Source organism: Pteronotus mesoamericanus, unplaced genomic scaffold, assembly GCF_021234165.1.
Source record: "Pteronotus mesoamericanus isolate MK-2021 breed Mesoamerican mustached bat unplaced genomic scaffold, CSHL_Meso_final contig_20, whole genome shotgun sequence".
NCBI lineage: Eukaryota > Metazoa > Chordata > Mammalia > Chiroptera > Mormoopidae > Pteronotus > Pteronotus mesoamericanus.
This window is the reverse complement of record NW_026555085.1, coordinates 65,891,376-65,904,341: the sequence shown is the minus strand read 5'-3', so window position 1 is coordinate 65,904,341 and position 12,966 is coordinate 65,891,376. Positions and strand designations below refer to the sequence as shown.

The following is a 12,966-nucleotide window of genomic DNA, read 5'->3' as shown; positions in this document are numbered from 1 at the left end:
TGGACTGACCATTTCTTCCAATGTCTTTCAAGACTAACATCTTAAAGCTCAGACACCCAAGGCCACCATGAGTCTATATTGTGGATTTGGGCAAATTAGAAAAAGGTACCCTTTCCCCTTGGCCAGCACGGTCCACACCTGGGCCTCTGTCTGATGGGCAGAGCCCAAAGGATTTTAGCCCCTACAGCCCTGAGGACCCTGATGCAGATCCCAACCTTCACGCCAGCCTGCAACAGCCTGCAGACCACACTATTTCAGGAATAGAGGTTCACATTCTGCCCTGAGTCCTCTAACACTGGAGGAGTTTTCTGTCTATTTTTACACACCTGGTGTGCACATCTACTGATTATTTTCAAAACATTTTTTTCCACAGACAAAGTTGTCAGAAAGAGAAAACCAGTATGTCCTAAGAAAGATACAAATCAACAATGCTGAGAATACAATGAAAAGCCTTCTGTCTGACCTGGATGAATTAGCTGAAAGGGTATGTATTCAGTGTCAGGGCCTGCCTTCAGAAAAAGGGGTTAGCTGGTGTGAGCCAGCTAGTCTCAAACAACTGAGGCTTAACAAAGCTCAGAAAATATGCAGTGACTCAAGTACCTTAAAATAAATTAAGGGTGTACTTAGACTCTGCTGTTTCTTCCCATTTTGATTGGTTTCCTTAAAAACTGGGTTTTATGGGGAACTTATTTTTATATTTGCTGCTGTTTAATATGGTTGCTATGTTTCAGTTAGGAGAGTTGTTCAGCTGTTTGTTTTAGCATTTTATGACTAAGGGCTACAGAGCATCCAGAAATAAGTTTTACTATATAGAAGATAAAATTTAAATGCTTGCTAAAGGATGCATTACATAATAAAAGGAAAGAAGGATTGTGCTGTGAAAGCAATTTTGCACTTTGATAAGGAAAAAAAATAACTTTTGACCTTCACTTTATACCATATTCTAAAATAAAATTCCAGACAGATTAAACACTTGAGTTTAAATCTCAAATTAACAAGAAAAGAGAACTAAATATTTTTCAGACATTGAAAGGAAATAATACATTTAAATATGGTGTGAGGAATTAAAATTAAAAATGTAATAGATTTGACAAGATAAAAGTTCCACTACCCATTAAAACAGGTAAATAAATGAAAAAGTCAATGAGACTAAGAAAATATTTCCCATATTGAGGGAAATATGACTTATACAATGGGAGCAGAGTCAGTGCAAGAGACTATTAAATACACTCCCCAAGAGCCTAGTGGAAAAATATCCATCCTCTGTAGTAATAATAAAAAAAAATACAATTAAGACACAAGGCACCATATTTAACACATTAAAATGTTTAACACATTTTTTATCCTTGTTCTGCTCCAGCAGTGCTGCCCAGAGTACTCTGGAGTTTCTGCTTATCTATACTGGTGTTTGACATAAACTGGTGAAGTGCTTTTCAAAAACAATTATCATTTTCTACAAAAATTAACTCTGATCATCTCTTTTGACCTTGGAGCCCTTAAACTTCTAAGCGATTAAGCTTCTAAAAATGTTAATTGCTCTAATTGAACCCTTGGAAGATTCAACTACTTCGAAATGCATATGAAAATTGTCCTTGCTTCCCCTGCAGTGCTGTGTGTTAATCCAACTATCAGCATTTGAAAAGCAGCGAGATCTCTTAAGTTTCACAGAAGATACCAAGAAAGAAATCTTCCTGAAAAGTGCACTGTGATTTCATTTTGGTATCACGGTTGGAACTTGCCAAAAGTGTCTCAATTCTTGAGGAAATGTTTTCATCAAGATTAGTTCTTCCCACAGCTCAGACTCAGTGTAACGAATCATTTTGTTGTATAGTTTTTCTACTTTTGATATAAGTTAAACGCAGGCTCTCATAGGGAGAAATAATGCAAGCTTGAAAGTAACATCCCAGTAGCAAAGGCTTCTGGACAACAAGAACATACCGCCAACGCAGGAGGTTAATAAGAAAGCTACTCGAATGGACACCCAGCAGTTTCCATTGATTCTTACTGAAAATATGTCATTCTGACTACAACAGTTCTGATGGTACAAGAGCCTGCTGAAACATTTCAAAATAAATGCAGTTTGTCATGAGGACTTCTGAAGCATCCTCAAGCCCTTAGTCTAGAAGAGTCCACAATTGATTCTAAGAAGGATTTAAGAAAAGCTTTTTCTTAGAAAGCTTTCTATCAAGACAGTAACTAATGTTTGGCTTTAAATAGTGTGAAAGATTTTGCTGTACGTTCCCACAGTGATAAAAATCACACTAATGCTACCTCTTGAACTTGAAAATACCTCTGTATGCAAATTACCTGTCACATGAATCTCATGTGGCCCAAATCTCACAATTTACATTAACCTAAAGTTATTGATTTTATCCCAATATCCACATCCAAGTCCTCTAGCCCTTTGATAGGAAACCCTATAGCCCTTTTCTACCCCCTACTTCTGGGAACCCCCTAAAGGATGCCAATGCATTCGATGAAAACAGACCTTTAAGCCCCGACCTGTGTGGCTCAGTTGGTTGTAGTGTCATCCTGTAGACCAAGGAGTCAGAGTTCGATTGCTGGTCAGATCACATAACCCAGGTTTTGGGTTCAATCCCAGGTCGGGGCACATACGAGAAGGCAACCAATTGATGTTTCTCACATCAATGTCTTTCTCTCTATCTCAAAAAGCAATAAAAAATGTCCTTGGGTGAGGCTAAAAAAGAGAGAGATTTAGGAATGGAAGAAGAGTAGGTCACCTCCGCATATCAAAAGCACCTGAGCTTCATTTCTGATTCTGACAAAAAGGCAAGACAAAAAATAAAAATATGTTTCAATTCCAAAAGAATTACTTAATACCTGATACAAACAGTTATTATGCTAGGTGCTAGAGATACTGAAATGAATATAGTAAAACCTCAGCTCTTAACTCACAGTCTAGTAGAAAAACCAGACATATTAAAACAAAAAAAACAAAAAATTATAACAGCATTCAATAATCAAGGTATGATACAGCCTAAAAAGATAACTCTAAGGAAGAAATAATGAACTGATTCAGCAGGGGTTCTTTAGGGAAGACTCCCCGAGGAAGACGAGCATTGCCCCATGCACTGAAGAATGACTGGGAGTTTATCAAGTACTTCCAAGTAAGGGAAAATTTCCACAAAGCAGAGACATGTAAAGTAACACTTTGTATTCTTGGCCTTGGCCTCTGGAAAATTAGTTTAAGACTAGGAGCAGGAGATAATTCTAAAAAAAATGTTCTCAGAAGCCAGATCATAGAGAGCCTTGCACACCATGCTAGGAACATATGAATTTCATCTTGTGGACTTTGAAAGACATTGAAGCGTTTACTTAGAACAATGAACTCATCAGATTTGGAATTTCAGAAGCATTCCTCCTCAGTAAGGGTGCTAGACTGGCAAGTAAAGACTCTGAAGATAGGGACACAAATTAGGAGACTGCTCCAGCAGTCTAAACAAGAGAGGCGATTGCTACCTTGTCTTCATGTGAAAAGAATTGCAGTGAAGAAGGATCACTGCAGACCGTGGAAATGGAGACCAGAAAGAGGGCCAGAATGGCAAGTAGAATAAAAACAATGTGGTGACCAAATTGGATAGGATAAACAGGGAGGAAAAGCTCTGGCTTGGAGAAATGGATGACTAAGACTAAAAATACATAATGGATTACCCTGGACATTTTAAGAACGAGATATCTGTGGATGAAGTCAGAGATTTGAGTCTGTTGCTCAGGGAAGAGATCAAGGCTGAGATGTATTTAGAAGTCTTAATGTTCAGCAGGTAGGAAAATCCACAGACTTAAGGATCACTGTACAGACTCTGAAATTGCACATCAAGATCCCTACTATTGTTTTGTTCAAGAGTGTCCCTGTTTGCGCTCGTCTCCGAGAGTGATTATTAAAAGTTCTCTCTTTCACTCTCAAAAGTGTCCCCATTTAAACAAACAAAAAAAAAAATACACACCCTAGACAGATTTGAGTATCATCCTCACTTAATGTGGTGGATTTTTTTTAAAAATTAGTATTCTAGGTACACTACTCTTTATGCACTTGATGACAAAAACTTCTTGTGACTTTTATATCAAATATGTACAAGGAGAATTCACTGTCTAGGTAAGTAAATGATTACTCTGTTTGCAGAGTAATCATTTTCTGATTTATGGTTATGAAATAATTTTTTAATTTCAGCTTTTCTTAAAGTAAAAGGCACATGTTTTACCATGTGCCCACATCACTAGTTTCCTTCCATATCAAAGTTACAAAAAATATATAACATTCACATAAGGCATTACTATATATTATAGCCAGCAATTTTGCAGTTTAAAGTAATGGATGTTCCTCTTTGCCCCTGGGTCTTTTGTTAAATATAAATAAGCGCCCTCTGGTGTTTGTCAGAAGGAAGAAGTTTTCTTAGAGATAGGACATCCAGCTGTCTCTTATTGCTTCAATTCAAAGTTTCCATAATAAGTTAAATGAACACATTAATAGCAACAGGATTTTCCCTCGAAGGAGGAAGCCAAAGTACAAAAATGTGATGTTGTGCTCTGCAAATGTAACTCAATTTAAACCAGATCAAAAATCAACTTGTATTAATTTTTTTTAATGTTCTAAATGGTTGTGTTTATATTTTTAAAAAGTAGGCTGAGGTCTACTCATCAAGAATAATATCCATCTTATTTGCTGCATCATCTAATTTTAAAATGACCACAAATTTTGAGTCACTGGAAGACATTAGAACAAGCTAAGAGAAAGACGGGAATTGGATGAAGGAACACCCTGACTCAGAATGCGATGTCCGTTCAGAGGGCCCACTGTTTAGGAAAGGAGCTTCGTGTGGAGGGGGTTTCAGACTTGCCTGATAGAGAAGCCTCTCGGGCTTATGCTTGCCATGATACAATTTCTGCATTCTGTTTCCTGACTAAAAGCCACTTGCTTGGATTATGCCTGGGAAGTGTAAAAACATTCCAGGTAAAATCATCACATGATTTTCTAGCTAAAACACTGGATGAAAAGAGAAAAGTCTGAAATGGCTACTTCCTAGTCCTGGGTACACTGAGCAATGGGTCTACCGGCGCTCTGTGTGGCGCATCACCCTGCAGTCCGTCCAGGTACCGCAGCCCTTAGTGACAGAGCTGAGTTTAAATTAAAAAAAAAAAAAAAAAAAAAAAAAAAAAAAAGGACCAGATGAAACAATTGGGCATCTCCCAAGTGCCAGACTAACGAAGTTCTCCTCCTCTTAAATATAACCCATGAGTCAATCTTCTAATGCCAAAAGGAAGTACACATCCCCCATGCCTTGCATACTGACCAGTGTCCTGGCCTTGAACCATTTCTCGGATCAGCTCTGTCCTTACACACACGGAGAAATACATACACACACATGCACCCCCACACATCCTTTCTTCAGAAGCCACATTTGAGTTGGGATTTCATTTTAACAAACACTATGTGGGAACTCTGAAACAGAAACTCCCAGTTGAGAGAATGGAGTGAGCTTTTCGGAGAAGAGCCCCGTTCATTCTTAGCCAAATCTGCTTGAACAGTTTTTTGTGCACAAGTGCCATCGAGTGTTGATGGGAATCTGGAGTGCAGCACTGAAAACAGCGTTTATTTTAGTGAGCGTAACCCTTTGAATTTCTGTGTTAATTCAGTTTCCCCACTGGTTGGACCACCCAGGAGTCCCGGGATGCATGGAGCATTTCAAGATCTGCCTACTTTCTCAACAATTTTCCCTTTGAAGCTTTAAGGTCTTTAGTCAGCGCAATGTCAAACTGATCAGCACACATGGAAAATTTCCTAGTGTGGCATTTTGAGATACAGTGAAAATTCAAAGGGTAAATTACCTATAAGAGCTGGTCAGTTTGGATTGAACTGTGACTGATGGCATAGGAATAGCATCTGATTTTATAGCATTCTGTAATCTTAAAGCTGGTCATCACATCAGCCTTCATGCATACTTTCTGAGACCATTTTATATGTTGCAGAATACATTATGCCCACCCACCCCCACATACATGTATACAATATTTCCTTCTTGTAAATTTAATCTGGTGTTTACACGGATTACTTATAGGAAAGTCAAGCCTCAAGGAAGAGCAAACTGGCTCAGAAGGAAAGTATGGATACCATTAACCATGCAACTCAGCTTGTGGAGCAAGCCCACGACATGAGAGATAAAATCCAAGGTAAATATATCCCTTTCTCATTCAGTTCAATGTTGAGGAATCATTCCTGTTATTAACAACAATAAAAAAAATAGCAACTGTTAGCGCCTAAGATTGTGCCAAGAACTGTTGTGGGGGTGTTACAGGTTTGAGCTTATGTAAGGTCTGCCTTTCAAGTTTGTTTATCTGGGATTTCTGAATACTCATCCTTGCTTACGTCCTATAAATTTTCAAAAATAAATGTACAGAATCATTCACTTTCCAGGCTTTTTACAGAAGTGGAATGACAAAATATCTTTTTGGCAGAGGAAATCATATGCTATGGTGTCTTTAAATGCAACAGTTGAATAGGATTCATGTTTTCCTTGATTACTTGATTAAAAAGGCAAAAACACTGCCTTTAGAGCATCAGGAAACTGTCTATTAACCCAGAAAGCCCTGAGCTGTCTCTGATGCTCTTTCCCAAGAGCCAGGTAGACAACATGCCCTCATCCCCAAATCCAGAAGAAAAGCAAGGCAGGTGGGGGCAGGGGGTGTGATATTTCTTTGCCCTAAAGCTTTGTGGTCGATTTTACCTTCCCTCTTGAGAGTTCACTTACTTGTGCTCTAACCTCTGGTAAGTACAGGTTGCATTTTAAAGATTATGTTAATAGCACATTGAAAACAAGGCTTCATTTACTTTGCCAACAGAATTGCCAACAGAAAACAGGCAATTTTGTTTGTTTAAGACAAAGAAATTTATTGGGTTATAGTCTGCTAGAAAACGGTGCGTGTGTCTTTCCATAGCTTTTATTATCTCACATATTAAGAGCTAGATGACAACACCAAGTGTATCTCAGGGCACAAGGCAGTAAAGGGACCCACAGTGGGAGAGCCATATCCTTACACTGAGGTATAGGGGTATATTCCAAGAAGATGGATACATCAAGCCAAAATTAATTATTTGCTGTATTTCCTTCGGTGCCTGTAATGCACAATAAAGACAAACAGCATACATTTGCAGCACCCCACTGCCATCATCATTACTGCATGCTCTCACATCTACCAATAAAATAGTCTTTTCCTATAACATTTTAGAGTTAGTATTGATTTGTTCTAAAAATAAGATTGAACCTAGATTAGCTGACCTCATCTAATTAAGAAGTAAATGTCCCCTCCAGGCAACAAATAAAACCAGCATCCCAGTAAGCCATTCAGAGAAATAATTCACCTTTGCTTTTACAACTCAAATTTTTATTCTAATGTATTTTATTAGGAAAGTTTCTAAGCCCTCTATTTGACCCTTTAAGTCAGTGATTTTCAAACTTTTTCATCTCATGAAGCACATAAACTAATTACTAAAATTCTGCAGCCCACCAAAAAATTATTTTTTGCTGATCTGACAAAAAAAATGGGTATAATTTTGATTCATTCACACTAAATGACTATTGTTGGGTTGGTCATTGTCATTTTTTTTAATTTGACAGTGTAAAGGGAACGAGGTCAATGTCCCTGGCTAAATAATCGAGTATTGCATATTTTAAAAATTTACAGGACACCGGTCAAAAATCACTGATTTAAGCATAAGAAAGGATTTTAAAATTGTGCAAGAATGTAAATGGGAAACAATTTTTATCAGTTTTTACCATTTTATAATAATGTATGAACACTCTTCAAAGACCAAGGCAAAAATACTATTGTCTACATTTCCTTTTTCTAACTTCCACCAGAAGTAGTTAAAATAAAACAGACCAAAATTGTAAATATAACATTTTCATCAAAACTAAAGAATTTAGCCTTGCAAGTGCTAGTTTTAAAGGCAGGGTGGGGGGAATCTATGTTTATTTTATTTCAGTAGTTAGTGTTTTAGACTTTCTTGAAAAGGGAGTTTTTAATCCCTTCATAATTTTTTAGCATATCTTGATGTCCCTATAATGTTCTCAGTAATATTTCTAGCATTAAAATCTTTTTCCTCATTTAGCTCCCTTCCTTCCTAATTCAGGAATGTTGCACAACACTAGTAGTGTGTCATTCCTATTCCCAACCAACTCTGAAATAACTACTGGTGACCTTCAAGCTATTAGCCATATAAAATACAAGCCCTTATTCGGTATGATTTATGTGAAAGCAATGTTTGTCTGGCCAACCACATAGATCATCATAAACCACAGACATATAATTTCGTTTATGTCAGAAAGATAAAATGCTTCCTGGGAAGACAAGGTGGAAATTACATAACTTTCAACTGATGATATGTAATAGAAACAGGGAATCAGAGAACTACTCAGCTCTGCTAGTATTTAGACAATTCATCCAGTCCCTCTGGACCTCAGCAGCCCTTCCAGTTCTAAAATTCTCTATCCCACTTTTGGGTATGAGGTGAAAATGATCCAGAGTCAAAATGGCACAATCTTGACAAACAGTCATACTACAGAAGGCAAATAGCAATTGCAAAAAACAAGCAAACAAAAAAATGCGTATGAGAAAAAATTCACAAACCCTTATATTATATCTAGTCTGTGAAACAAAAGAAAAGACTCAGTTGAACAACTGTAGTATACTCTCATTTTGGCTTAAAGCCTTGATAAATCCTTGGCTAAAGTATAATTAATATCTCCAATGCATCCTACATATGACAGGAGATATCGCAGAACATTTTCTCCAAGTTTTGTGTGACTTAAAAATTAATGTCTTTGAATCACTGTGGAAACCAGATACAGCTGAAATTAGGGTCAGCTTCGTATTAATCCATTCCCATTCTGAAGACACTAAATGGAAAGCACAGAGGAGGGATTTCCTTAGGTTTTACTGCTCCCTGTAATAAACACAGAACGCAGAGGCGCGTGTCAATATTTGCATTGTGTACGTCAGTATGCTCTCTTTGAATGAGCCACTCTTTCCATTTTAGGACCAGCCCTGCCCTTTGCCCTCACTTGCCCATATTTTCAATGTAAAAAATCCTAGTCATCTCTCCCTGCTGCCTTCTCTCATTATGTCTTTCCTTTCAGAGATCAACCACAAGATGCTCTATTATGGGGAGGAGCAGGAGCTTAGCCCTGAGGAAATCTCTGAGAAGCTGGTGTTGGCCCAGAAGATGGTGGAGGAGATTAGAAGCCGTCAACCATTCTTCACTCAACGGGAGCTCGCAGATGAGGAGGCAGATGAAGCCCATGAATGTAGGTACATTCAATGCCTGGAGCCCAGTACATGTCTGCTTTTTTTGTGGGTCCAGGAGAAGACACTGAGACACAGAGCAGCATTTAGTCAAAACAACCAATTTGCAATATTCAGAGTTGTTTTGAACTTATCAATCGTTTCAGGGAATTATTCAAAACAACTTGACTATATGACCACAGTTTTTACATCCAGACTCAACCTTAAGCCTTTGAGAAACAGAGGAGGTTCCACAAGGAATCTATCAAACTTTTACTCCTGAGGAGAAGAAATCTGGACTTAACAGTCAGTGAAAATGTATAATACAGGGGAAGGAAGGCTATTGGGAACCAATTCACTGAACTACAGTATAGAAAATTATGTTGAGGAGCCAGTAAATCTACAAGTTCAGCAACATTCATGTTCTGAAGTCCATGAATGACTTTTAATGAGTTTTAACCTCAATGGGAATTTAACATTTCCTTTAATGATGCATGTAGACATCAAATCACAGTAGTATTAGCAAACTTCTAGGTTGGTCCCTGTATCAATTGTCATATAATCCATTACTGTCTAAAAACCCACCCAAACATATTCACTTAAAACAATAACCATTTATTTGCTCATGATTTCATGGGTTGGCAACTTGGGCTAGACTTAGCCTGGACAGCTCATCTCTGCCCCATATGGCATGGTTGAGCTCACTGACGTGTCTAGGGCCTTACCTGAGATGGCTGGGCCTCTCCCTCTGTGGCTTAGCCTCAAGGAAGTTAGGTGGCTGCCTTCCAAGAGGTCAAGAATGGGAAGCATGAGGTCTCTTGGGGCCTATCCTTGGAACCCAACAATGCCATATTCATTCTATTGGTCATGACCGACCCAGATTCAAGGCTGAGGAAATGCACTCCACTCTTGATGGGAAGAGTTGCAAAGCATTTGTGTACATTTTAATTCACACAATTAACAAAAGAAGTCACAAGTTTACATATCCTATTTCAGCTGTTGTTGTTATCTCAAAACATTAAAGTCATCAATAATTCAAAATTATAGTAGTTATTAACCCCACCTCTAAATCTCACTATTTTATGCATTAATAAAAAAGCATATATATTATTATATTACCAATTTGTTTTTTAATATATTGGTCTCCTTTTTAATTCTATGTATTTTATCTTATGCATTTAAAAAAACATTATAAAAGGGGGTCTAAGGGTTTTACTAGATTACAAAGGGCCCTGTTGCACAAAAAGGACTAGGAACACCTGCACTAGACCATTTCCCTGCAGTTGTCGCTGTCAATTTCTGCTAACAATTAATATGAACCCTCAAGAAGAGCATATAATCCTTGACATAAAGGTATATTTTGACAGCAAACAAATAAAGTCATAGTAAAACCGAAGTAGAATCCCAGGTCCCATTCCCGCATCAGCATGAAGCCGGCAGTCAGGGAGGCTGACACTCCCGCTCACAGCCAGAGGCTCCGTGCTCCTTGCTGTTTTTGGAATGTAACCAGGCTGCCCCGGGGAAATGGGACCCCTCACATCTCCCACTCAGCCACCTTCCACCTAGTGACCGCGTCTTCAACCACTTTCTTTATCAGCCATGAATTTGTGTCTTCTGCTCATGGTGATGAAAGAATATCAGTCTGTCCTTGTTCCAAAACAGGAACAAGGACAGACTGATTGATATTCCATGGAGGAAAAAAAAGTTAAGGTACCTGGTCGATGCATGTAACTTTGGTCAGAGAACTAAGACAAACACAAAGTTTAAGAATATACCATTTGCATTTCATCCTCTTTCCGCCCAAAATAATGATTTAGGTTTGACCTAAGGGAGCTAACTAAAAACAGTTATGAATGGAGAAAATACAGAAAATGAATGGTTGTAAACATTGTTTGTCAGTAAAAGACAAGGTAATTTTGGATATTTTAATAGTAACACTGTAATATATCTAAATCCCACTTATAGGGTAAAATTAGGAATAATCTGGCCTTTAATGAACATAGTATAATGCCATGGTTTCCACATAAAACAGAAACCTCAGCAGGAAAGCTAACTTTCAGCTGACTACCCTCCAGGGGCTCTCAAACCCTACAAAACAGTATTTTTTCTTTTTACTTCAAATATAAAACATGGGCTGATTTTTGAACAACACTGTCAGTCTCTATTGCTAAAGAAGGCATAGCCTGACCAGTTTGCATCTCTGCTAAATGCTTGATGGAAGGGGAGGAGGCAGGAGAAGCCCAGTCTGAGTTTCCATGTCATTTTTCTTCCTAGTGTTAAGCCAGGCTGAGAGTTGGCAGCGACTACACAACGACACCCGATCTCTGTTTCCTGTGGTCCTGGAGCAGCTGGACGACTACAATGCTAAGTTGTCAGACCTCCAGGACTCACTTGTCCAGGCCCTTGACCATATCAGGGATGCAGAAGACATGAACAGAGCCACGGCAGCCAGACAGCGGGACCACGAGGTACAGCAGACACGCGACCTGTCCATGCATTTCAGGCATACACGCAACACAACACAACACAACACAACACAAACACAACATAACAGAAAGTTGTCCTGAAAGGGCACAGTTGGCATACAATTTTTTAAATACTGGCACATTTAAATATTCATATTTTTAAAATATTTGTACATTTTCACCACGGTAATTTGTTAATTAGATGCTTACACTTAAAATCAACTTGAAACCATTAAAATTGTTTAGATTTTGCATTGATAAGAATGCAATGGTTTCCTGGTGCGTGGGTCCTCATGTATGAATGTGTTGCTCTTGCAGGTATTGACTATTCTTATGCCTAACTCTTTTTTGTACTGAGAGGATTCGAATACCAAAACAACCCAGAACCATGTCCCTGTAAGGATATGTGTAATTTTTGGAAAGGCCATGATAAGTAAATCTCACAGCTTGGCTGATCGACAGCTGCACACATAGGGAGTTTAATTCTAGCCAAGGCCATGCAAATACAAAGAAGTGAGGAAAATCCCAGATGTGTGCATAGCTTGCAAAGGCAGCCCGTCGGGGCCAGGATTTGTGCAAGCTCGCTAGACCGAGGCTAAGGACTGCTGCAGCCACATGTGCGCGCCGAACAATGCATGCCCTAGCACCACCACCATCGAGAGGAGTCCTCGGAGAGAAATATGTGCATATTTTGACATACTCTACAAATATTAGAATGAAAAAATAGGAACCTATGAGCAAATTCATTAATTCAGTTATGTTGATCTATATGGTCAGCCAAATTGACTGAAATTAGGCTCTCTTACCTGATTTTCAGTCATCGCTACCTCTCTGTAAGTCCTTGTAAAATGTCCTAAATAAAAGTGAACTACATTTATCATCACTATTTTCTAATAGTAGCAATGCCTTGGTCAATAGTTTTTAGAATAGTAACGGTCAAGATAGCATTCTTTGATAAGTAAATGCATGATTATCATATGTAACAAAATTATAAGTGTAACACAAGATAATAATTGCTTCAAGTAATTTCAAGAGAGTTACTGGGACTCATCCTTATTGTTGAATTTCCCTTCTTTCTTACCTCCCACATCTAGTCGGTCACAGGATCCTGACAATTTTACCATCGGATTATTTTTAGTTCTCTTTTCTATTTTTCTACAACTTCTCTAGTGTGGACTTTCATTTTCAACCAAAATAATCTCCT

The 12,966-nt window shown here is 38.3% G+C and overlaps 1 protein-coding gene across 2 annotated transcripts in view; it reads left to right on the top strand.

The window, feature by feature from the left end:
* Window positions 1–12,966, top strand: part of LAMA4 (laminin subunit alpha 4) — a 131,793-nt gene that overhangs the window by 59,759 nt on the left and 59,068 nt on the right. For both annotated transcript variants that reach the window (XM_054569844.1, XM_054569843.1), the window contains exons 9-12: window positions 374–484; window positions 6,075–6,186; window positions 9,153–9,320; window positions 11,572–11,765. In XM_054569844.1, the coding sequence (XP_054425819.1) occupies window positions 374–484; window positions 6,075–6,186; window positions 9,153–9,320; window positions 11,572–11,765 (585 nt within the window). The remainder of the gene's footprint in view (window positions 1–373; window positions 485–6,074; window positions 6,187–9,152; window positions 9,321–11,571; window positions 11,766–12,966) is intronic.